General features: G+C 45.9%; 1 protein-coding gene across 7 annotated transcripts in view; it reads right to left on the bottom strand.

Annotated features, from left to right (window-relative positions):
* Positions 1 to 369: 369 nt before the first annotated feature.
* Positions 370 to 26846, bottom strand: part of Dcun1d4 (defective in cullin neddylation 1 domain containing 4) — a 75680-nt gene continuing 49203 nt past the window's right edge. For 5 of the 7 annotated variants that reach the window (XM_038345317.1, XM_038345325.1, XM_038345345.1 and 2 more), the window contains 5 exons: positions 25878 to 25969; positions 17656 to 17764; positions 6009 to 6113; positions 4084 to 4186; positions 370 to 3592 (listed from right to left, as the gene is read on the bottom strand). In XM_038345317.1, the coding sequence (XP_038201245.1) occupies positions 3537 to 3592; positions 4084 to 4186; positions 6009 to 6113; positions 17656 to 17764; positions 25878 to 25969 (465 nt within the window). In that variant the 3' untranslated portion in view covers positions 370 to 3536. The remainder of the gene's footprint in view (positions 3593 to 4083; positions 4187 to 6008; positions 6114 to 17655; positions 17765 to 25877; positions 25970 to 26846) is intronic. The other 2 variants (XR_005287145.1, XM_038345309.1) reach the window with 2 other exon arrangements.

Genomic DNA, 26846 nt, shown 5'->3' on the forward strand with positions numbered 1-26846 from the left:
ACACACACACAGATAGTGGTATATATCTTATTCCAAAATCTGTGTGATGTTTTATAATGTAATTCACTCTTAAATGATTCAGAAAGTGATGTAAACAGAAAATTCTCTCTCTGTCTCTGTCTCTCTCTGTCTCTCTCTCTCACACACACATATACACACACACACAGACAGGTTAATGCCATAAAATATGTCTAGGTAACAGGAATATACATGTTCATTGTATTATTCTTGCATTTTCCCCCCTGTACCTGTAAAATTTTTTAATAGAAAAGACTGGTAGAAAGTAAACAGTTGTAAGAAAAAAAAAATACTTTAAACTACCCTAAAATTTTCTGGGCAGAGAAACCAAGAGGACAAGGAACCCAAAAATCAGTTCTGAAACCAAACACAAAGATCTGTTTATTTACGGGATATCGTTTTACATCAATTCCATTAGAACCTAAACCAGTCTGCTGTGCTCGTTAGGTGGCATAACAGTGTTTTAGTTAAGCTGGGAGTCACAGGACCTGCACTTTCATGGAGGGAATGCAAACACTGACACAAGGCATTCACAGTTACAGGCCAGCCACTGCCCATTTCACAGCAACGCCCAAGGGAAATGACTGGGTGAAAAGAAGCAACCCACATTTTGGTCTCATTTACAGATACCCAACGTTATCAGTTGGTCAATGAATTTTATACAGTTTTATACGACATGTGAAAGGATAAACGGTAAGGCTCACGGAGGTATTTCAGCAGTCGTAAAAAATAAAAACCAAGGGCACAAACTAAACTCTTAAAGCTTCTGTGTGGACTCCAAAGTACGGTTAGGTTAGGTTAGGTGGAGACTCAGAGGCAGCAGGAATTTGTTAAACCAGAACCTAGAGGTTTGTCTAGTTAGACTTATAAATACTGAACTCAGAGTTCATGCTTCAAAAGGGGGCGCGCCTAAGGCTATCAGGGTACCTGGGAAATCTAGCCGGCTGACTTCTATCTAGTGCTGTGTCAACATCTACAAGCCGTACTCCCTAGGGGGAGGGCACTGCAGCACGCTGGAACACAAGTGAAGAGAGGAAAGGCGGGTGGATCTCAAGGACTGGCAACCCCAAGGCCCCTGACTTCTTCCAACGCCGGCCCTAAGTGCTCTTGGTGATCGTTCAACTTGCATGACTTGGCAATTCTTCAAGAAAAGGTGCCTTATGACTTGGTCTGCCTCCCCTTAAAAACAGCTCCGCAAAATTGAGAAAAGCAAGGGCAAGCAGCAGTCACAGAGGTTCAGTTCTCGCGGCAGTTTAGAGAGTATTTGGAGTTCCAAATATTGATTATCCCCTCTGGAATGCTGGCTTCCATGCCATATATCATGAGGGTTGTTACCTGAGTCTCTCTCGTCAAAATGTCCACTGTGGATGAAATACAATTGTTCACCCTGGTAACAACCCTTTATTCCCAGAATCGCTGTGCTTAGTGTTTAAAACATTCTCCAGATTCTCACGCAACGTTTAAAATAATTCCATCTATGATCCATCTTTGCATTGAGGCAATCAACAGCTGATCCAACTCAAGAGTGATTCTTTCACCTCGGGTGCACCTGGAAAGGAATCACCCTCCACAGGGCCACACCCACCTTGAGCCGGCCCCCACTGTTCCACCTGCATGCGCTGGAACCCCGTCACGTAGCAGTCTCAACAGCTGTGGTTTCCCAGGAAGCTTACATTGTGTTCAGATACTAATTTGTGAGACTACAGACAAGGGATGATGAAGGAAGCTAAAGCAATATGGAGTTGTTGGTTTTTCTTTTTTTAAAAAAAAAAACTTCTGGTTTATTTCACAGCAAACGAAACCTCATTATTTGGTAGAAAAAGGCAAGTGGTTGCATTCTACCGCATCCCGGTTTTGTATATGCACACACACGATATATACATACAACATCTCTGTCTTTGGTGGTTCAATCGGGGAACGAAATAAGATGAAAATCGCAACACTTTGGAAAGGAACTGTGAAATAGTGATCGAGGGTAGCATTGTCTGTGTGCTTTGCTCATTTAATGCCATTTAAAGGTTCACATTTAATGGAGACGACTTTTTTTGGCCAATAATCCCAACATCTTCTGGTCATCGCTTGCCTGGGCAGGCACAGATCTTAGCCTGCTACACCATTCACCAGGCAAACAAGCCATTAGTGCTTTACTGGGCTAAATCTTCAGATGGGTTTTCACAAACTTCGGGGACTGAGTGAGTCATAGCACCAAATAATTGGGGGAAAGCCTGTTAGCTACACACTTCCTCAAGAGGGGCAAGGCAAACAAATAAAAGAAAGACATAAAATACAAACCTAGAAACACCGTTGTGTTTGCTCTGGTTTTCTTATCCACATAATGGCTATCACCCTTCAGAACACGTGACTCAGGGAATGACAAGTGGCCCCTCTGGGAAAGGTCCCAGTGTGAACAGGGTTAGCTCAATGCTGGTGGTTTTGGGTCCACTGCCTGCAATGGACATGCTGCCAGGAAATGCCTAGCACAGAAGAACAAAGACAGAAAACAAAACATCTCTCACTTGTGGTCTTTAAAAAAAACAAACAAAAACAAAAACAAAAAACAAAACCCTGGGAGGTCATAGACACTGAAAAGAGTAACTGGAAACTCAAGACACAGTTAAAAGTGCTTTGCAGCTATGAACTGCCAGCAAGCCAGCAGACTCACGGGGTGGCAAAGGACGTTTTACTCACAGTGGCACAGAGAGCTTCAGCAGACCAAACACTGCTAGAGGAACGCCGAGGGAGAAACAGCAAAAGGTTTAAGGAAACTTAAGCTTCAATTTGAAATTTAAAAGGAGCAATTTTAATTTGTTCACTTGTACCTATGGTCAAGCTACCAACAGTGTTAACATTCAAAAAATGAAGAAAATAATAATTTAAGAAAACCATAAGCCTATAGCTTTGTGTTAGAAATGCTTTGTAGCATGTTATATGTCTGTGTGCTCAAATAGTTGTAACTTTTTATCACTTTAAAATACCCAAGTTGTCATGGAAACCAAGTCAGATTTGGCATGTGCCACTGTAAGTCATGACTCCCACTTCTTCCAGAAGCAATGAGGTTAATTATGGCAATATCTGCTCATGGGGACAGTTATAACATTTTCTGAAATGCTACATTTGAGACCAAATAAAGTATAATTGGCTCACTTGGGGGAAACAAAGGGACTAGAAATATGCCACAAAATTATTTTTACAATACATTTTTGCAGAAATAATCTCTAGGTGAAGCTTTTCATTTTATACACATATACAAAATTGAAACAGCAATGTACACATAATCACAGTGAGGACGTTGGCCAATTCACCAATCTGTAGTGTGAAATGGACTGCAGAGCAGCCTCCAAGAGAACAATGCTACACAGCAAGCAGAGAGGCCCATTCAATAGCAAACACCAAAACACCCCTGCAGGAGGGAGACTGTGCAAGAAAAGCAGCATGCGCTTCGATACAAACAGCAGTTTATGGCTAATGGGTGACGTAACCGTGGTAACAGTGACTCTCTCGCTGCTATGCATACAGTCCTAGGACATCTGTTTGTCTTTATACCATTCCACAAATTCGTCCAACAAAACTGGCCCTGGAGAGAGAGAAGCAGCAGCAGTGTGAGGGCGCGGAGGTACAGCACTTACTTAACACGCATGGGGATCTGGGTTCAACTGGGGGGGGTGCGGGAAAGGGAGAGCGGGAGGGAGGGGTGGGGCAAAAGGCTCTTCCCAGGGAGGAAGGTGTGCAGTGGAGCACGCCTGGGAGGAAGGTGTGCAGTGGAGCACGCCCGGGAGGAAGGTGTGCAGGGGAGCACGCCCGGGAGGAAGGAAGGTGTGCAGGGGAGCACGCCCGGGAGGAAGGAAGGTGTGCAGGGGAGCACGCCCGGGAGGAAGGAAGGTGTGCAGGGGAGCACGCCCGGGAGGAAGGAAGGTGTGCAGGGGAGCACGCCCGGGAGGAAGGAAGGTGTGCAGGGGAGCACGCCCGGGAGGAAGGAAGGTGTGCAGGGGAGCACGCCCGGGAGGAAGGAAGGTGTGCAGGGGAGCACGCCCGGGAGGAAGGGGGTGGTCCAGCGCCAGCACTCACACGCTCCATCCTCATCATAGTTGCTGAGGTCCAGACTGATGGTTCTGCTGAACTCCAGCACATTGCTCCACTGGTCTTTGTTTATCACTTTATACTTTGACTGCTGACGGGGGGGAAGCAACATGGTTAACGACACAAAACGAACAAGAGGGGTGGCTTCAGTTTCTGTATGAACCCACATAAGAAAGTTCATGCAGTCTAGGAAACAGTGGCACAGAGCAAGAGTGGAATTGTTCATGGCAATATCATTATAAGGACACACTTAAGCTGGTAGTCGTATGCACTACACAGCAATGCTGCGAAGATTAAATGAGAGGATTCATCCAGTACTTGGCACAAAGTAAGTGGCAACCCAGCGCAACAGTCCTGCCCACTGCCAAGCTGCTTACTTCACTGCTGAGAGCAATGCACATGCCAGCCGCCAGTCTCATCATGGACGAAACAGGGGTAGCCATGAAGTGGTAGCTCTATCACTCCTAAACAAGAAATCTGGGGCTGGAGAGATGGCTCAGAGGTTAAGAGCATTGCCTGCTCTTCCAAAGGTCCTGAGTTCAATTCCCAGCAACCACATGGTGGCTCACAACAATCTATAACGGGGTTTGGTGCCCTCTTCTGGCCTGCAGGCATACACACAGACAGAATATTGTATACATAATAAATAAATAAATTTTTTTTTTTTAAGAAATCTGCTACAGGGAGATTAATACAGTATCCTAAAGACTTAAAATCCAGAGCTAACATTTTAAAATCCTTGTGGAAAAAAATAAAATCAAAAATAGCAAAATAATATAAATCTTAAAAGGGCAAAGAGTCAAGCTGATGGTTTTGAGGGTGCAGGCAAGAGAAGGACTGGGATGGAAAGATTGCTTTCACCCTCTAAAAGGAAAACACAATCTTATGTAAGAGCAAAGCACAGACTTTAACTTCTGAAGCACGAAAATGAAAATCAGTCTCAAAACAGTCAGTTAGGTTCCTGGGACTGAGAAATGTCAAACTTACTCAGAGCCACGTCCTTTAACCAAAGGGCTCTTTCCCTGAAGGTTCAGATCCTAGTAGGCTCACTGCGCACCAGAGCCACTCCTCCTGTCCTGACAGTGAGGGCTTGCTCTCTGCGACGGGCAGAAAGCTGGGCAGATCCCAGGGAGAGCACCCTCGCATCAACGGCTCTTAGACTAGCGAGCAGCTTTACTGTCTTATGGAGTCCCAGTTAGTAGTCACAAGTGGTTTCTAGTGACAATCTTCAAAAAATCACATCAATTGCTCAGCTTTCTGGACCACTACATAAAGCAAGTCGTAAAGGGAGATTATTTCAAGTGGGAGTTGGAACTGGGCAAGACACATCTTTTCTCAAAGATCCTACATCATTCTTAAAAACAAAGGTCATGTTTAAGGGGATCGCGTGGGGAGGGGGGGGGCATAGTAGATTCCACATCTAAACCAGTGTTCACAGCTATCCAAGAACTCCACCAGGCACTTGGAGATGAAAGTCGTTAAGAAAAAATTACAAACTCGTTTTAGTGAGAGGCTGGTGGATGATATTTACTGCTGGCTTAAAACTGTAAATTCATCTGAAAGAAAGTAAATCTCAATTTCTGTTGTTACAAAGAGCTGGGAGTCTAACACTAGTGGGGTCTCTACATGGGTCTAAGAGAAGAATGCTTGGCTGTTCAGATACACACAATTTTACACACACACACGCACACACACACGAATGCATGCATGCACACACACACACACGAACACATACACATGCGCACACGCACACGCACACACTCCAAGACACGCAGCTGCTGACTGACAGCAATCAGCAACCATAATTCCTACTAGCAGAAAGTTAGGACGAGAAAAATCACATAAACGGTCAGGTGAAACGTGGTAGTCCTAAGCAAGCAAACATACATTTCATAAAGTAATAAATTTGGTACCTCTAAGAACTGGTGAAAAACTGGAAAAAGGGGCCAGATTTTCCCTAGCAACAGTCCCAACATGCACTTGGCAGTGTTTATGTCTAGGCTGCGCTGGTCCTTTTCCTGTTTAACAAACAAAAACAAGAGTAAGCCAGATGCTTCTAAATCACAAACTCTGTTAACTCAAACATGCATTTCACTTCAGCAAGAAATTGGCAAACAAATAGCTCGTTTATTACACAGCATAAAACCCTGAAGGGGACTAAGGAAATGGTGGCCAAACACAATGGAAAGCCTGACATTTGAATGTCACACAGAAGTTTATTTTGAGAAAGACTGATGTGAGTAACTTTACCCTAATGCCAAATCCATTGTGTAGTAGTGGCTACAACCATTTCCTCGGCAAATAAGAACCACAGCCTGCTTGCTCTACATTATGATAATTACCAGAGTTATAACTGCTGATCCAAAAGCCCTCAGGTGGACTCAGGGGAATAAGTGGACTGCTTTTAAGAGCTTAGAAGGGGCTCTCCTCAGAGACTCAGTTTTCTCTACAGCTTTACTCCATGTGGTGAATACTTTTCTTCCTCCTAGATATATTGGAACTCTGTGCAGCTCCTTGAAAGGGCTGGAGTCCTGGGCACCTCTCCCGATCAGAAGCCACGCTCATGCGCCTGCTCTAGGGCAACAGGGTCTCCAGTTCCACAGAACTTACCTACAGGGTCACATGTGACTCCTAGGACAGCAGCTAGTGACTATGGAAGCTGGAAACAGACCGCATGCACACGCAAAGTAAGCTCACTCCGCTTTTACTTCTAAGACTCTATTTCTCATTATATTTTTCTTACACATTTCCATTCTAAAACTTAAGCGGTCAATTCCTACAGGGGAAAAATGTGTTCTCAAACCCAGGAGGCAATCTCACACATCTACCGCGCGCCTTCACGCGGCCCATCAACTAGAGGGACATGTCTACGACAGGGAGAGGTGCCTGGCTATCTACTGCAGCAGCAGGTCAGTGCTCACCTCACCACATCAGGGAGCCACACTACAACCACCCTTGGCCACGTGTGCCTTCTGACACAAGTGCTGTTTAGCACATGGCCAGTTTCCTATCTATGCCACTGATCTCCGGCGGAATTAAAGCCATACAGCTATGTGAGGCTTGCTCAACAAGCCAAGGGGAAACCTGTCACTTAGGAAAGACATTCAAGGGGGCTTCTGGTCACAGTCGCTAAGTACAACAGCTGTTCACGAACAAGCCAGGTCGAACAGCACTGTACCACCCTTCCCTGTTAACGGCTACACAACTTTAAGCCTGGTGACGGGGGAAGACATCCCGGTGGCAGCTCTTTGTGCATGGGGGTGGCATGCTCCTTTCTACAATGTCCTCTGCCTATCCTTTGGCGAAGCAGATGGTCCATCATATCTTGGCAGCACTACCTCTGTCAGGGAAGAGGACAGCAGAGGTGACCTAAAGACTGGCAGTCTTCCACCGACCCTGGTAGGTGTGCTGTATTTCTGCTTCTATGAAGCACTGCAGAAGTGAATACAAAACTTTGCTTAGCCTGAGAAGTGGGTGTGGCGGACAGCAACAGCACACCGTACCGTGAAGCAAGCCACAAGAAAACTAGTAAGTTACTGAGAAACACACGTGGGACCACAAGATCTAGCCAAAGTCCATTAGCAAAACTGCATTCGGCACCGACTGACCACGCTGGCAAGTTCCCTTTCGCTGGAGTTTATAACCATTCATTTGCCCCCAGTGTCTCGTCTGGTCTTGAACTACCTTGTGACTTCTCTCATCACCAATAGCCTTGTCATACAGGGGACGCACGAAAATAATATAAAGTACAGAAGACTTGGACAGACTCTGCAATGTTGCGACCACCTGACAAACTTTACTTAGGGAAGGTTGCGCTGCACGCGTTGGGTGGCCATGCCGGAACATGGAGGGAAGGGAGGCAGGGGGGCAGGAGACTCACACGAGGACAGCGGAACAGCACTCGCTCACTCCTGCTGTGCAGGGTGCAGCCAGCAGCTCCCAATCACTAACACCATCTTCTGCCTAGCAAACAAGAGAGAGATATTATGGATGCACTCACCACCTGAACAGTTCTCCCTGACAACCGACAGCGCGCATGCTGGCCTTGTGGCCAAATGCAGTACCAAAGTGGTAAACATCACAAATACCAGGGAAACGCCACGGTGAAGGGCCACAGCAAAAGCCTTCTCATGCACTGAAACAGAGACACTCCTGGGGGTCCCGCGACAGCAATGATCCCTGAAGTCACACCCTGTGAGGGAGCTCCTGATTCAAATGAAATGGTTCTGCCAGGATGCCATCAGGCAGTCATCAGCATAAATGGGCTTTTTTTTTCTATTTCTTTTTTAAATGACCTTTCAAGTTCAAGGGACACAGCAGGGTCATCCAAGAGCTCTTGGTAAGGGAATAAAGTAGTAGAGTAGCCATGGGTTTGAGAGAGACTGCTCCTGGACACAGAAGCAGAGGCAGACAGGTCAGAACAGAAGGGGACAGCTCCGAGATGGCCCTTGGTCACATCCCAGGAGGCACAACAGGGCTGAAGGAGAAGGAAGCACACTCTCCTCTCTCCTCACACCCACCTCCAGACCCAAATGCTTTGGGAATGCTAACTTTCTAATACAAGAGAGTAAATTTTCAAGTAACAGAAACACAGCAGGTCTGAACGCCCCTCCCCACGTTCACACTCTAACAGGATCCCATCCTCCTCAGAGAATAAACACAGCAGCTGCACAGCACCAAGCTCTCCAGCAGCCCTCAACCTCGGAACCTTAGTCGAAGACACTATGCTGCCCGGAAGGAAACGCACTCCAGACGCCGAACACTGATGGCAGATGCCAGGAATAATCAGGCTTTGCTGAGGTGGGATTGTTAAGTGCCTTTGATTGTGTAGAGCATCTCTGGGCAGACCCTCTTGTTAGGTGTGATAATTATTTTTTTCTCAAGTGGCACAAAGGCCTTACCACAAACTGAAACAAAGAATCTTAAGGAAGTAAAAGTAACTCCAATGTTACAATGTTACAAAAATCCCTTTAAAGCTCCATGTTTTCCGTTGCCTCTAAGGCTCCCGGCTGCCTTTGATCAGGTTTCACATTTTAATGGCTTGAGATTTAGATGGGGAAAAAAAGTCCTGGGTTATTAAACTTACAATGAAAAGATAAAATCATCAATGAAAAAAGAAGTCCAAAGTTTTTTAAGAGGCTTTTACTGGATTCAAGAAACCACAGAAGCAGCCATGACTCCTAAGATGAGTGGCGGAAACCAGGCTACAAATTGGCATATAAAATCAAAGGCTGAAAGTAAAGACCAATCTGATATATCCTGGCCTGGGGGCGGGGGTGGGGGTAGAGGAGACAGCCCAACTTATACAGCCAAGAAATGAATGTAAGGTGAAAACAGAGGTCTGGGTAGACCTCAAAAACATCTTTACTACTGTGACTCAGTTTGTGAAACTTGAAGATATGACAACTCAGTTTTGTTTTGTTTTGGTTTTGAGTAGAATATTTTTTAAAAGGTACACACACACACACACACACACACACACACACACACGTCACAAAACCTGAGAAATACCCTCTCACTGAAAAAAAAAACTAAAAAGACCTATGCTTAGAACTGAGCCAACAACATTAGCACACAGAGAAATCAAAATGTTTGCAAGGCAAGAAAGCTCAACTTTCTCCTCCAGCAGACACTTCCTCCCTCCCTTACCACTGGGTCTGGTCAAACAGACATTACTACTGTGAGCACTGCCCTCGGCAAACAGTGACGCTTTCCTGAGGCCTGTGTCAGAGAAGGATCCACAGCTACTTCCACTTCTGTGAATATATTTCCAACCTTTACAATCAAACTCATTCAACTCACGACAGCGATCAGGACAGACACTGCTCTCATCCCCAGGACGGGGAGTGGCAGCTGGAGGCGGCAGAACCTGGAGATCCACACTCAAGGTCTGTTCTGGTTCCAGGCCTGAGCAGTCACTCTTGGGTGCCTGCACTACTTCCCTGGGCCGCATGAGGAGAACCTGGAGCGCGAAGATTCTCACAAGCCAAATGGTTGGACAAACAACTGCTCAGCAAGCCGGGCACCCACAGAAGAGTCCCGAGCTGAAATTAACCTGGTTCTGGGGGCTACGGGACTGAGAGTAGACAACAGAGTCATATTATCCCCATCCTGTCTCTCGCCCAGCAAGGCCTAGCTTGTTTTCCCTGCAATTTATAGTGAAGTACGAGGGAAAACTATGGGGGTGGGGGCAGCTGTCATAGTCTGTATTGGGGGTTGTGCAGAAACTAGGCGCACACATTGGTTAGTGAGTTCAGTGGAGATTAGAGAAGGAAATCCTCATGTTCGCAGCAGAGTCTGCTTATGGTGAACAAGAATTCTGTTAAGCACAAGACCTAGCGTAGCCTGTGGCATCCACAATCAGCTGCAGTGTGTTGTCCTTGTAGGGAGAAGGTACTGCTGATTGTGTGTAAACTCTTCAACTTCCCAAATCACCTAAGCAGAGCTGCTAAGTAGCAGTGACTGACAGCGACTGCAAACAGGGAGCAGACACCAAGGCCCTGACCAGTACGATCCGGTATCCAGCTAACCTGCCACAGGATCCTTCCACATGTATGCATCTTCTGCCCATAAAAATCCTCCATTCAAATGCTATGGCCTATGTCAAGAAGGAAAACAGACACCTCCCCAAAGGCCATCACTCATTCTTCTGCTAGCTGGCTTGCTCTCGGCCTTCCTCATCTTGAAGGCCTACTTCTCTCCACAGACCAGCTCTGCCCCAAGCCTACTCCCTCCAAGTGCCCCCTCAGTGCATCCCCCACCAGCCCCCTCCTAACTCCTGGGCTCCAAGTTGGACACACTTCTCTCTCGAGGCTGTGGCTGTTTTGTGTCAGGGTAGGAAGGCTCTGCTGGAGGAAGCCCTGCCTTGGGGGACGCTGGACCCTGGCCACATTGCAAACTCATGGCCTCTGCTCTTACCTGGCCTTTGCCACTGCTGCTAACAGCAGCCAGGTTCTGCTCAGTACTCACAATGCCAACCCTCCCGACTTTGATCGCAGCAGCCTGCCGCCACTTAGGGAGAACATAAAAGAGCCAAATATACTTGTCAGTCTCACATCAAAATGAAAAATTACTCTACTTAGCTTTCTATCTCATTTTCTTCATCCAATAGCAAGTTGTTTTCACCAGGTCCTTTTCAAAAGGAACCAAAGCCATCTGCAGTGGCATAGGCAATTGCAGCTCTCTGGGAGGCTAAGGCAGGAGGACCAGTTTGGGATCAGTCTGTAAGATGCCATCTCAAAAAGCCCAAGGGAACTGAGGGAAAACACTGTCAACTGGGAGGAGGCTACATGGTGCCAGTTATATAAGAAACACAGCTTACACCAACTGGGAGATCTTATGCAGGAAATACTAAGAGAAAAATCCAGTTACAGAAGAGAACTGTTGCAGACTTTGTGGTTTTTATTCCTTTATTTTTCCCTTTATAAGACCCCAGAGGAGGGCTGGAAATATGACTCAGCTGTTAAGAGCACTGACTGATCTTCCAGAGGAGCCAGGTTCAACTCCCAGCACCCTTCTAGCAGCTCACAACTGTCTGTAACTCCAGGTCCAGGGGATCTGGTGTCCTCACACAGGCACACAAGCAGGCAAACTTGGTCCAAGCACAGCGAGTCAGGAAAGGCAGCACGGCACTATGGAAAGGACTCGCAGGGCAAAGGCTCCCAGCTGCCCCTCTAGTCTGACACTACTTCATCACCTAGTACTGACAAGACTGGGCCAGGCGACCTCTGAAGTATCATAATTGTACGACATCTACAAAACCACAGGAAAGCGAGACTCCGAGGAAAGTAATACAAACTTATAGCTGGATCCATTTCTAGTTGGCTTCAAATTTTTAATTTTATTGTTAAACATTTTATGTCGATTAGTGTTTGCATGCGTGTATATATGTGTGCCACATGTGTGCAAGTTGCCTCAAAGGACAGAAGAGGACATCAGAACCCAAAGAACTGGAGTCATAGGTAGCTGTGAGCTGCCATGTGGGTTCTGGAAACCAAACCTAGGTCTTGAGCAAGAACAAGCAGTCTAATGAACTACCTCTTCAGAGTCAAGTTTTAAAAGTGAGAGAATGATTCCCCTGGAACTCCAATTTTGGTGAAGAGATGTTAGAAGAACCATTTTATCATTTTCTAATATTATAGTAATGGTTTTCGGCCTTCCTAACATTGCGATCCTTTAATATAATTCTTCATGTTGTGGTGACCCCCAACTATAAAATTATTATTTTTGTTGCTACTTCATAACTGTAACTTTGCTACTATTATGAATCATACTGTAAACACTTGTGTTTGCCAGTGGTCTTAGGCGACCCCTGTGGAAAGGTTGCTTGCAAATCCCAAAGAGGTCACAACCCACAGGTTGAGAACCACCACATTATAGTCCCTTTCTAGTATATTAAAGTATCACTCAGAATACTTAATGTACAGTTGTTTTTCAATATTTAAGATACTATTAACATTGTCGAGTATTTCAATTTTCATTGAACTGTAATAAAAAAGATCTGCTGTGTTAATTACAACTTATTACTCCTAGGAGTTATTTTTCTAGCAGGTTAAAAAAAAGACAGTAGGAGAAAGAGGTTTGTTGTTATGGGATATTAGTTTAGGCAAAGATGTGTTACATTTGTTTATGCTGCATTTGTTTAATTATAAAAAATGTGTTGTTTCACCTTGCCAGCCTAAGGCACCTGATTGGTCTAACAAAAAGCTGAATGGCCAATAGCTAGGCAGTAGAGGGATAGGCAGGGCTGGTGGGCAGAAACTAAGTAGGAGGAAGAGACAGAGAACGAGAGAAGGGAGAAAGAGAAGGAGATGCCCAGCGCCAGCCAGTCAGACACGGAATAGGACATACAGACTAAAAGAAAGGTAAAAAGCCCTCTGGCAAAACGTAAATGAAGAGAAACAGGTGATAAGAGCTGGTGGGACAAGCATTAAGCTAAGGTGGAACATTCATAGCAAACAGTAAGTATCAGTGCCATGGCAGGGAGCTGGTGGTCCCAGGAAGCCTGCGACAGCTCATATTCCGCTTTCAACCAAGACCAGACTTCACTTTCACTTAGAAACAACCCTGTTTGTTTTCTGAAACCGAAAGGAGATAGACGTGCCTGCTCTCCCCTTCTGAAAATAGACCCTAACTTCCCATGCGGACAAGGGAAGCCCCACATGACACCTTCACCATGGAGGTGGTTTCCAGGCCCCAGCAAAGGAAAAGGAAACTCAATCAGAGCCCAAAGGTTTTCCTGTGTTAGAGAAAAGTCTGGAGGCTGAAGAGGGAAAGAAGCTGAGAGGCTCAACACAAAGCCTGGAAGTCTCGCCTGAGCCGTCTCCTCTGGTCTTTGGCCACACACTTCTTGGTGCGCAGTCAGAGTCTCTAGAAGGACTATGGGAACTAAGTAGAAAATTGGTTGACCGAGGACTGAAGATGGGGGCGTGTGTTTCCACGGCCAGCCTAGGAAGTGCCCACGCTGGGCATGAGCAGGCTCTGCCTTGACACACCAAGTCGCCGCTAGGACAAAGGCTGCTCTGCACCACCCCTTCAAAGCCATACCGATTCCAAGCAGAGGCCAGGAAAGCAAAGCCAGCGGCCGACACAGAACTCGCATCACGCTCCAAGGCAACTATCAGGGCAGTGACCACACCCTACAGCAAGAGTCACCATTAAGAGAACCGTGACCAACACAGCACCCAGAAATGAAGACACTGGAAAAAGCAGACAAAGTTGTCATGTGTTTGAGGAGGTACAAGGACACTGTCCTGAGGAAGAGAAAAAGGAAGGCATTAAAAAAAATGGAACTTCTGAAATGAAAAATAGTCTCTGCAATGAAAGACGTTAATAGGAGATTGGACAATGTAAAAGAAAAGATAAAATAACAGAAGACACAGCAATGAAACTTTAAAATGAGCAGAATGTGCTATCAGTGCCTGCAGAAGAGTATCAAGAAACATAACAAATATCTTGTAGCTGAAGAAAGATACAGAACATAAAATACACTTAAAGGATAAAACTTAAAAGATTTTCCATGTTAGTATAAACTATGAACTCACAGATTCAAAAAACCCAACAAATCCCAATCAGAACAATAACCAGGAGGACCGTGCCGGCATGGACTACTTGCTGGAAAGAAGCGAAAAGAGAAAAACTATCTCAGTAAACAGACAATATGCTCAAAAAATAAAGATGGGAATGACACCAGAAGCTACAGCGCTCAAGATGACAGAAAGATATCACAGGAACAGCAAAGTGTCAGTCTCCGGGTCTGTACTCAGAGAAGCATCTTGCAAAATTGAAGGCAAAGCCAAAATCTTAGTGGAATCTTCTTCCTCCTCTTCCTCCACAGCAGCTCTGCCCTGAAAGGACTGCTAAGGAAGTCTGGTTCGGCTAAAGGAAAACGGTATCAGAGACTGGTCTGCATAAGAGGAAAGAGCTCAGAAGCAGCATCAACCTGGGTGCCTACAACAGACATACTTGCTGTTAAAACGATAGGAAGACTCACAGTGTGAGTCAAACACACGAAGTATGGCGGGTAAAGAGAGTGCATCTTTGTAAGGTTCTCACAGCTTTACACACGAACAACACTGAAGACTGCAAACCTTCAAAAAGCAAAGGCAAGGCCTGGGGTGAGCAGCACCCAATAATACAACAATATAATAGAGATATGGGTAATAAAGAATGGGAGAAATAACTCACAACAAACAGAAAACCCCACCTCAGTCCTAAAGGAGGCATGGGAAGAGGTCGAGGTATAACAACGACAATATTTTTTCCTTTGAAGAACAGGTCAGACGAACATGGAATAACTTTAGTAACACTCACATCAGATGCAGCATCGACATCTTTAAGACATGCCCTGCCATACCCACACACACGCCATCTTTCAGAAACCCACTCAGAATACAAAGATGCCGGCAGGTTAAAGGAAGGGGAAGGACCGACTTGTCATATAGATTGTAATCGAAGGAAGGCTGGAGGGGCTGCGTTTCTCACGAAGTAAGTTTGAATAAGGAACAGGCACACTTCACAATGCAAAGCGGTCAGTTCATGGAGGACACAGCAATGTCTAAACCTAACATCAGAGCTTCAAAATATATGAGGGGGGTAGGAAGGGAGGGAGAGAGAAGACGAGGTGACAGAGTATGTTAGAATTGAAGGTTTCAATATTCCTCAGTTTATGGAACCAACAGACAGCAGTCTGTAAAGACCTGAACACCATCAACCAAACTGACCTAACTAACAGTCACCAGGCAATAGGGATACACGTGGCAAACACTATCAGAGCAGGTCATATACTGGACCATATATCAAACAAACTGAAACTGTACTTCTCTAACCAACAGAATTAAACTAGGTATCCATAGAACAAAGATTAGCTGGGAAACCCCAAACATCTGAAAAATAACATATTTCCAAATGGTCACTGTATCAAAGAGAAATCACAAGGGAGAGAGGCTGAGATGGAGGGGGAGGGGGATTACAAGATGCTGGGCTACATAACAGGAGCGCATCAAAACAGAACTTAGAAATATTCTAACCAAACGCAGATGAGAATGAAGCTTCCCAAAACTTGTAGGATATAGCTAAACAAAATAAAGGCTTATTAATAAGTTTGCCTTAGTATATATTCAGGCTGTACTGAATGGCTTTGGTTGTTAAATGATAATATGAGTAGTTGGTATTCATCATCATAGAAAAAGGAAAGGACACCCATATCTACTGAGATGTTCCTTAAAAGCAAAGAACTCTACTGAACACACAAAAAATTCACGGTCCTCAATCTACTGGGAGCATGAAGAGTCTGAACCCAAACCCCAGTGTCACATCAAGCAATCTCTGGGGCTATGCAAGTGACTGTGACATGAATCCTGCAGGACACGCTGGCCCAGGAGGCTGCAAGTGGCTGTAGATAGGCAGAACTGTGAGAGCACACACAGGACTGTGAGAACACCCACCACGAGGAGAACGGCCGGCCGTGAGGAGAACGGCTGACCACAAGCAGAAGCAGAAGCAGAAAGCAGACAGGCTGGACAGTCAGACAACATCACGACATCACAGCGACATCACAAGGCGAGCAGCTTGGGACATGGTTATTTGGGACTGGAGGAAGCCACAGATTCAAGTTCTTTGTTAAGTCTTCTGTTTCAGTGCGATCTACTGTCTATTAACAACATGGCAGAGGTCAATTTCTCCATTTCCCTCTGGCCCGCCTCCTGTATAACGTGGATAAAACACCTGTTTGTCATGGTGCAACAGGATGCACATACTAACATACACCATGTATATAGACCACGACACTGACCATGAGAGGTGAGGTCTGGAGGCCCCAAGAAAGAGGAGACTCAAGGAGCTCCTGCAAGGTGGCCGCAGGGACTGATCTAGAATGGACAAAGCCAGGAAGCAGCAGTGAGACATGAATCTAAAGCACAGAGGGCAGCTAAGAGAATTCTAACACCTAAGTAGGAAGCCACAAAGAGTTGACTTGTGTGCAGAAAGTTAGGATATTCCTGAAGAGACCTCGACACGTATTATAAAAATCCAGGGGAACCAAGGGAACCAGGGGAACCGGGTGGTGGTGACGTGCACCTTTATTCCCAGGCCTCAGGAGGCAGAGGCAGGCAGATTTCTGTGAGTTCAAGACTAGCCTGGTCTATAACGCTAGTTCAAGGACAATCAAGGTACCTGGCCTCTACCTCCTACATATAATTACATAAATGCTGTTCTGGCAAACGTACATGTGACTCTCATCTCTCTATTTCTAGAGTCAATTCCATGCACGCGGTGACTTCATTAGATGGCAGTACCAGTATGACAAGAACTAGGGCTCCACAGAGCAGTCCTAATGTACCACTGCAGACAAACTATAATTCACCATGGAATACATTTTTGGTTCTAAACTGGTGAAGCCAAAGAGTGAAGAATAAAAAAGAGCACAGAGACGGGAAGAAGCCCTCCTCACTCTACTGAAAAACAAACAGAACTATTAAGAGAGCAGCCGAGTGAAGTCTAGCCATATGAATCCAACAAATACACAAACACACAGAAAACACTAGTGTGGAATAAAGCACAATCACAAGGGCTGTGGCCAGGTCTCGGGGAACATACAGCAGACTTCCCACCCCCACCTCCACCCTGGGGAACCGCCACAAACTTGGACTTGAATCACTAAAGAAACAAACAGGAAATCAGCCTTGGTTTGAATTCACATTCTTTCCAAATACAGTAACAGTTTCCAAACGAGACTGGATTAGGTTGATCAGTACTCTAGCCCCTCAAGGGACAAAGATCTGTCATGTGAGAAGGGACACCTTTCAAACCTATCTGACCGTTCTGATATCGCGTGCTCCTATACAGCTGTGCCTCAGCCAGGCACAGGAGCTGGATTTCGGAATGGCTGCCACTCAAGTTTTTAAATAACACCCCTTTGCCCAGAATCAGTTTTTCAAAGCATTAGAAACCTATTCATGCCCTGGGAGTAACTTTTCAAGGTCTTTGTAAATAGCAAATCTCCAAAGGCAATAAAAGAGGGGTGGGGAGGGGGAACATCTGGACAGGTTCCAGAGAACTCACCCGTGCAAAGTCAAACGCGTATCTGTAAATGAGCTTAAAGTTTGTTGTATCGTTTAATAATGATCTTAAGTAATCCAAAGTAGCTCTGAGTTTTTCTGTTGTGTCACATCTAGGAAACAGAATAAAGGCAAATTACAACCTGAGTGGGTGTTTGCTTTTTTTTTTAAATTGGAGTAATATAAAACCAAAAGAATAAAAACGCCAGAAGCTGGACTGTGTCCATCATGACCAGTTGCTTTCTGCGCTCTTTAGTAAGTGATAAAAGCATAGGAAAGTGGATACACAGCAACCAAGCACACATGTACACACACCCTTCACATTTACACTCCTCTCACATGTGTGCGCCTGTGCTGTTCTACCTGAAAGCCTCAATGCCACTTCCCATCAACCCTCATGCCATCTCGGTGCCCTGCCAACGTTTCTCAGCTAGCAAGCACACAAGCTCTAAATGCCCTTGTCGCTGCTTTAGAGACCATTCTAGCTGTCTCTGTAGCCTGTCACTCTGTCAGGTAATTTCCCCGTGGTTATGCGTGCTGCTGATGGGAACATGGCACTGTGTCCCCATATCCTTCCAGGGCATACCATTAGGAAGCTTGCCACATCAAGCTGTTCCCTGTTGCTGAAATTAATTTGTATGTCTGGGGGGAGGAGTAAGCACCGGATTCCCCACTTGGTATTTATTTGTGTGCTCATATGTGTAAGCATGCAGGAGCCAGAGGGAGACTTCAGTCGTCATTTCTCAGGTGTCCACCCTGCGTGTGGAGACAGTCTCTCACTAGCCAGAAGTCTACTGAGTAAGCTAGACTAGCTTATCGGGGAGCCCCAGGGAACCTACTTGTCTTCATCTCCCTGTGCCGGATTTCTAAGTACATGCCACTGTGCTTGACTTCTTATGTGGGGTCTGAGAAGCACCTCAACCCTACTGCAATGTGCAGCAAATCAACGGAGCCTTCTCCCCAGCCCCCGAGTGTCTAAAAGTCCTTTCTCAGCTTTGAAATACCAAACGGTCTGTCCGATGGCATCTCAAGACTGTTGGTTACCCAGTTCATCAAGTTTTTTCCAACTTGCTGTTTTTCTGATGCCTCAACACCCTGATAAGTAGGCTGTAAAAGCACTTCTAGACACCCTGATAAGTAGGCTGTAAAAGCACTTCTAGACACTCTGATAAGTAGGCTGTAAAAGCACTTCTAGATCAGAAAGACGGACTAGCGTAGTGACACTGATCCAGACTGCAAATCAGTGACATGAAGGCCCCTCATGCCTTCTGCTGGTGCTCTCCTACAGCCCCTAATGAATGCACCCGGTAGCCACTCCCAGTGCAGCGCGGGCAGCGGTGCTGGATGGCCACTCCACACCCCAACTCATCCACACACAGCTGTTTCACAGCCTTGCTAGGCCACACCCAAAGGTGCAGAGCAACAGCTCCTGACCTGCGACCCTCCTCTGTCTCTGGGGACTTAGTGCGCTGTTTCTTTGCACTGAGCAGGTCCCATCTGCTGCTGTCTTTATTCTCTGCAATGCACAGCAGTCCCAGTTTGGACAGGGGGTCAATGACCCTGTCTGCATCCTCCTGACATGCCTCTACCAATCTCTGAGCACTTCCTTGCTCTCTGGCACAAAATGTTCCAGACCCAGACTTGAAAACAGCCCTGACGATGACAACGTGTTTTTACCAGTGAGCGACAGTGTTTATGATTTTGATAAGGAAGCACACTAATTAGTTATTTTTACAAATTAACTTTCTCTTTGCAACACATAAACCTTAAAGATGAGAACCAGGCCAACAGGATGGCTGGCGGGAGATTTGGGGGGTGGACCACTGTGGCACAAGGCTGGTGACCCAGGTCCTATCCCTAGAACTCACTTAGCACCAAGAATCGACTCCACAAAGTCCTCCTCTGACCTTGTGTTCTACTGGTGAGCTGTCTGTACTGTCTGAACTCACCGAGAAGCTGGCTCTCAAAGAGGGGTTGACTGTCCTCCGGTCCCAGCCCTCACTCAAACAGACTTTCTGTCAAGCGTCATGCTTGCCGGGGCATGGATGTGCCTGCCCACCCCCAACTGTGACAGGGACTAAGGAGAACAACAGAACAGGCCAGGTATAAAAAGTGCTGCTGGAAGGCAAAAAGCACTTCATTCCACCAGCGGTCACCATGGGTTACCCTATAAAATAAAAGGGCCTGACCGCCTCAGTTCTCCAATCCAGTCTGCTTCCAGAAGATCTGATGAGGTCTCTGTTTGCTCTTTTACGTGGTAGTCCACCAGAGGGACACTGCTCTGCCTGGACCACCCCATCAGGAACTCTAGCGATGCTGCTGGGTTGCTGCAGGCCCAACTTCCCTGCTGTTCTTGTTTATAGAGGTGTCATCCAAGGGGGCTTCTCTACCGGAATTCTGCGGGCTGCTTAAAATAGCTTTCCCAGTCAGTCCCACCGGATGGTGTGTGCACCCAGTTTGCTGATGTTTGTTACTATAGACTTATTTTTTTTACTTACATCTGCTATGATATACTTAATAAACCCACTCATTATTCAAAACCAAAAGGATGGTTACCACAGCTCATTCTCCTGACCGTCTAGATTAGACCTCCACATGCACAGTGACCCGTGTGCCTGCACACATCAACTCCTTTTCTCCAGCAACACTAAAACTGTCCAATGTGGAGGGTGGCTTCTTGTGTTTTTTGGCAGAGTGTTTATTTATTTGCTAGAATAGATAGTATATAATCTACTATTATCAAATGAGTGCTTACTTTAAAAATACAGCACACTACTTTGTTTTTAGTAAAATCTGCAAAAGCTCCTTTTTGGTGGCTAAGTACAAATACAACTGAGTCTTGCGTCTCTCTCCTAAAATAAACTGTCTAAACCCAAAACTAGAGGATTTACTTCCCAAGAACTGAACAATCTAGAATGCCCTGTATTTCTTCCTGATGTCAAAAAATAAAATATTAAAATTAGATTATTTTAGAAGTGAGAAAAAGTTTCTTCAAGGGACTAACACGAAAGCTGAGAAATACCCAAGAATGAGACACACGTTTCTGGAGAAGTGGGGTCCTCCGGATGGCAGGGATGGCAGGCGCAAAGCACCAGTGGCAAACAGAGCCCACCTCTCACTATGGGAGAGGTCAGGCTTGCACTCTCCGCAGCTCTGGGAACCTCTCAAGAGTGTGGGGGCAGGAGGAGTCGAGATGCTGAGAGTCTAACCACAGACCTAGCGTCAGAACCCAAACGAGGACGGCAGAGATGAGAAAAACACCCAAGGCAGCACAGGGGCAGCTATGTCTAGGATTCAGGAGCGGCAGCTGTCTTAGTCGGCATTGGATGGACTACTGCAGAACCAAGATCTTATTAAAGAAAAAATTAATAGCATCATTAAAAATGGCAGTGGCTTCCAGAGGAGGAAGCCAGTACATCTAAACAAATTTACTCTTCACTGGAAAGGAAACCCAAGGGCCAGGCTGAAATGGACTGTTTAGTTTAGTCCCAGGCGACAGCGTTTTCACATATTCAAGCACAAGAACCAGAAAACAAAGTAGCCCTGGGTGCTGGGCAGAGCAGCAGTGAAACCAAACACAGGATCTGCGCCCCGCCTGGGCGTGACCTTTGCATCCCTAAAGAAAGATGCCCCTATGTTTGAAAGACACCAGGAACTTACATCCAATTGTGAGAAATGAACAAATCTCTTATTTTAAGTGAGATAAATATCAAATGCACATACAGAATTCCACCTCATGTATCTACCAGTAGGGTACATTCTGCCACACAGGTGCTTCCCTATAAACTCAGAACACACGCCACAAGGAGACAAGTTCGCCCTCCCTGGAACAATAGGTTGCCATCTAGTGGCCATTCAACAAGGACCCTGTCAGAGGATAAGATTATACAGGTAAGGGAGAGTGAAAAAACAGGTTTGGGATGCTCAACCCAGAGAGCTTTCTAGAAGTGGCCATATTTCCACCTTAACTGTATATACAGGATAAAGTCACAAAATTCCGTGAGTGAAACACTTCTAAGTACAGAGTCTCTACAGCCCCTCCAAACCTAAATCCCTTCACGTAGTCCAAGCTATTTTTCTAGGCCACCTTTTTAGTTTACACAAACTGGCCACTGATCCAACCCCTCTCAAGCTCCAGGCACTTCCAGTTCTGACGCAGTCCTAACGCAGTCCCACCGTGGGCAGTGGCCGCCTAAGAGCCTGCCATTTTTTTACCAAGATATCACTGCTGCCTCTCCCTGGTCTCCCACTCACACAGCTGTATGCTGAATCTTAGCCCCAAGGCAATCGTATGAAAATGTGGGACACCCTGCTCAGTGGGTGGCCTCACATCCAGGCACAAAGAGAAGAATTAATAACCAAAAAATAAGAGTAAAAAGGGAGGCTGTGAAGCTAGGAGGGAGACGGGGTGAGGGCACCAAGGGACGGTGTGAACAGCAGTGGATGGCAGTGATCGGAATATACTGTAGAAATGTTCATAGGGTTTTGAACAAGTAAATAAAACCATTATTTTCAAATTTTTGGAGGTGACTGAGTCATGAGGGCAAAACCTTTATGAAGGGGATTAACGTCCTTAACAAAGCAGCCTAAAGTAGCTTGTTTGCTCTAACCACCCTGTGAACACAGAGCAGCACAATACACACAACTAGCCAAATCCAAGCTGTTGCTAGGTGCCAGAGCCGCTGGAGCCTTGGCCTGGGCTTCCCTCCAGAACTGTGAGAAATAAACCTCCATGGTTTATAAGCAGCTCTGTGTCTGGCGCTGTGCTATAGGGACTTCAGTGAAGTAAAATGTGTGTCACTGCGTATAAACACAGGTTTGTATCAATGTACATGAGCTGCAACTTCAGTCTAAAGCATTTCATGGCACGGATTTAACAAAATGAAAATGACCAGCCAGGCGGTGGTGGCGCACGCCTTTAATCCCAGTACTCGGGAGGCAGAGGCAAGCAGATCTCTGAGTTAGAGACCAGCCTGGTCTACAGAGCTAGTTCTATGACAGCCATGGCTACACACACACACACACACAAAAAAAAAAAAAAAAAAAAAAAAAAACAAAAAAAACCTGTCTAGAAAAACAAACAAACAAAGAAAATGACTAAAACCAGGAGAAGAAATCTAAAACAGATTTCTCAAAAAAACAGATCTCTAAACAGAAACCTGAGACACAACAAAAGCAGTAACAGATGAAAGCAGACCGCGTCCCACTGGGCAATGCAAGTGTGTTCCCGAGTTTCCCTGTGGCCTTGGTAAAGCTATCGTATAAACCGGACTGAGCTGATTCACCTAGCAGAGTGACTATTACTTCTGAACCTCTAAGAGTTATTTCCAGGCCCTGCCCCTGATGGACTTTGTCTTGGGGACAGTTCCCTTCGCTGTCACCCTGGCTGCACTTAGGATCACCCAGGAAGCATAACTTTCAGTGCCTGGGAAGGTATTTCCAGAGCACACTGACCCAGGGACGAACCCCCACCCCCCTCCATGCGCTGGAGCACCCGATACCGTGGTTCAGATGTCTCTGGATGGGTTTGCTGGAGGAATGTAAAAGGGTTTAAAGCCAGGAGTTAGGGAAAGTCCTAGATGCCATAGACGGACCTTAGTGGGCATAGGAGACTCGAGTGCCAACAGAGCTGCACACAGGAAAGTCTGTACTTGCCAGCTTTGGGGGTGGGGTGGGGGGATGGACACAGACAGCTCTGGGAACTGGACTGGAGACAATCATCTAAAAACCTGAGTGGGGTTGAATTCAAAAGCAACGGTCTACGCTGTCTAACAGAGGAAACGTAAAGGCAGTGTGGCGTTCAGGCTGTGGCACTGCGTTTGCCCACATTTACAGGCAGGGGGGCGGGAAGAAAGGAGTGGGAATATGTCTGGCGCTGAAGACAGAATCGAGCCAGTCTGGCCAGAAAGGGGCTTGAACTCTGTTAAAGCTGAGGTTAACTAGCAGCAAGGTAGGGCTATAAAATCTCGAAGCTTACCCCAGTGACAGATTTCCTCCAGCAAGGCCATACCTCCTAAATGTCCTTAAACAGCGCCACCAGTTTGGGGACCAAGTATTCAAACATCCAGGCTGTGGGGCGCATCCTCATTTAAACCAACACACCTGTCAGATCACAGCAATGCAACAGAGTGGTGGTCCTCAACCTTCCTAGAGCTGCGACCCTTCAATACAAGGTCCTCATACTGTGGTGACCCCAACCATAAATTATTCTCATTGCTTCTTCATAACTGTAATTTTGCTACTATAGCAAAATCGTAGTGTAAATATCTGTGTTTTCTGATGGCCTTAGGTGACCCTTGTGAAAGGGTCATACAACCTGCCCTCCAAAAGGATCGTGACCCACAGGTTGAGAACCACTGGGATAGCATCTTGATCCTGCTCACGGCTTCCTTTGCCCAGGACGTGGCATTTGGCATTTCAGTGTCACTCAAGTGTTTCCTGCATAGGAGGTTCTTAAAAACCCGAGACTGTAGTAATTCTGTCCTAAATGATTACCTCCATCTTGGATAAGGAAACCAGTCTCCAAATTTTAAACCACAAAAGAGAGAGAGCAGATTCCTCCACTTTCACAGTGAGTCATACTACTGAACCCTAAATTTCTACGATTAGGTCATCGCCAATTCGAGAATGCACTTGTCATCAGCAAGTGCACCGCACCACAGAACAGAACTCACAGCTAAGAGTTTTGTGGGCTGCCTTGTCCCCTTAGGATGGAGACACAGGCCTCTTCCAGGAAGTGCAGCACTCAAACACACAGGCAAGGCCTGAGAGAGTCATGTATATATGGGCATCTTATCCCTTACGTACAAATGAAGCTGGACCTGAAAGAAGCCGAATCGTGACATGGCCATGACTTCACATCACAAGGACACTTTAAAAGGACAGCTGGGAGATAATCTCAGAAGGCAGCAAGGAAAATGATGAGCCAGCAGGCTTCAAAATCCTGCGGCGACCTTCTCCACCGTGACAGAGAGCACTGCCCAGGGGATCCAGAGGCCAGCACCTCAAAATCGTAGTGCACACAGGCAAGGACTGCATATCTGTACAAGGATGGTAACTTCCGCCTAACCGTCCTCTGCCACGGCCACGCTTGAGAGCACCGTTGTGTGTTAGGAAGCAAACGTCTTGGCTTTTCTTCCCAGCTCTACCTTCACGAATTGCACATAGCTGTCTTTAAGTCCTTGGTCTCCCCATCTGTGCCATAGTCAAAATAAAGCCAGGCATGTCTTACACCGTGAGGGTCAGATGGGCAAACAGCAGAGGGGGCATGAATTATGAAGGCGGAATAGGCAGTGCAGGCTGATATCACCAGGGCAGTGGTAGCAAAGCCGACAACCCCACCTTGGTTTAAATAAAATCAGGAAACCATTTCAGTTACAAGCTTAATCCAGCAAAAGTCAAGTCTATTATTCCTAGTTAGGGGAAAGAAAAAGATAAACATTCCTGGTTCTTCATCTTCAACACCATCTGAATTGGGGTCCCCCCACAACTCTCTCCCTCCTAGTTAGTAGAAGGATGTGTCTTTTTGAATGAAACTGTAAGCAAGTGTGCACGCGCGCGCGCGCACAAACACACACACACACACACACACACACACACACCAAGTAAATACATAAAACTACTGACTGTTATTTCTTAATCTGGACTAAGGGGTCCCACATGGTTAGTAGGACTGACTGGATAAACTGAAAATGTGAAATACACACTAAATTTTGAAAATTTAAAGAGAAAGAAAATACTTTAATTTTAAAGCATGATATATATTAGAATAATAATGTTTTGGGTATCTTTGATTAAATAAAAAGGTTTGAAACTGTCAATATTTATTTATTTGTTTTGGGGGGCAGGGTGGAAACTGTCTTCTCTGTGGAAACTGTCAATTTTTTGAAATTTGGCTATTGTAAAATTTTATATTACATACATGGCTCACATACATGGGGAAGGCAGACCTATCTCTTCCCAGAGATATTCCAGGAAAATACTACTGCTCTCTTTGCCACATAACTGATATCCAAACACTTCAGTACTAAGAGGCACCTAACCCATCTCTGGCCGAAGGGAGGCTTGCCACACTAGCAGGCGTCTCTTCTCTCAGACTCCACAACATCCTGCGTTCCCAGGGGTGAGGTAAGCACCAGAGGAGACCAGGAGAGCCCCTTCCTTTACCCCAGCCATCTGCTTGCCCCTACTACTAACCACCGTGACCCCTGCAGCCCCGGGACTTACTGGAGAGCAGTCATCCCTTTCAGCCACTCCTGCAGAGTAAAATAGCCCATGTTCTGTGCATCCAACTTCCAAGCCAGGACAAGCATGACCACCTGTGAGAATACAGAGACACAGTGACAAAGCAGACCTCAGCCACTAACCACTGCAGCGTCCTACGAGAGCTTCCGCTCACAGCGGTCCAGTCACCAACGTATGAGCGAACGGTGGCTTTAAAACTGAGTTAGTCTGGGTTTGACAAACACCTACAAAATGTCAGATAATATAATTAAAAAAACTAGTGATAAAATTATCTTTAATTTAAAACATTAAATTTAAGAAGTCAGTAGGGTTGTTTTTTTTTATTTCAAGAGGTCAAAACATGATTGCTAAGTAACAGTGAAGAAAAAATGTGATTTACAGATTAGCAGGCTACTAAGAAAACATCCTTCCCAAAGGGCACTGTATGTTCTTCAGATTACACATAGCAGATTTTCTCCACAGCTCAGGTGTCCTGCAATTCTGACATGTTAACTTCTATTTCCTCAGGTGAACCAACCCACATTCTTATGTAAACTACACATATTATCAAGCTAGGCCTCATTTAGCCCAAAACTCAGGCACAAAGTAAAACAAACATGAGCAGAACATGGACGGCACCAGTGGACATGCTAACGTGGACAGGGAATGAGCAGATCATGGATGACACCAATGGACATGCTAACGTGGATTGGGAACGAGCAGATCATGGACGGCACCAATGGACATGCTAACGTGGACAGGGAATGAGCAAAAGGCCTCAATCCTATTCAAAAAAAAAACTTCAAGCAACTAAGGAATGCCAGTAAGGACCACCGAGAGTGGGAGAAATAGTCTTCCCTGCGGAAGAGTGTCACACACACACACAAACACAAATGTGTGCACGCACGTAACAACAACTAATGGGGAAAAGGCCATGAATTTGAAAGTGCAAAGAGGAGCTATATGAATGGG

The sequence above is a fragment of the Arvicola amphibius genome, chromosome 1 (genome assembly GCF_903992535.2).
Source record: "Arvicola amphibius chromosome 1, mArvAmp1.2, whole genome shotgun sequence".
Lineage (NCBI taxonomy): Eukaryota > Metazoa > Chordata > Mammalia > Rodentia > Cricetidae > Arvicola > Arvicola amphibius.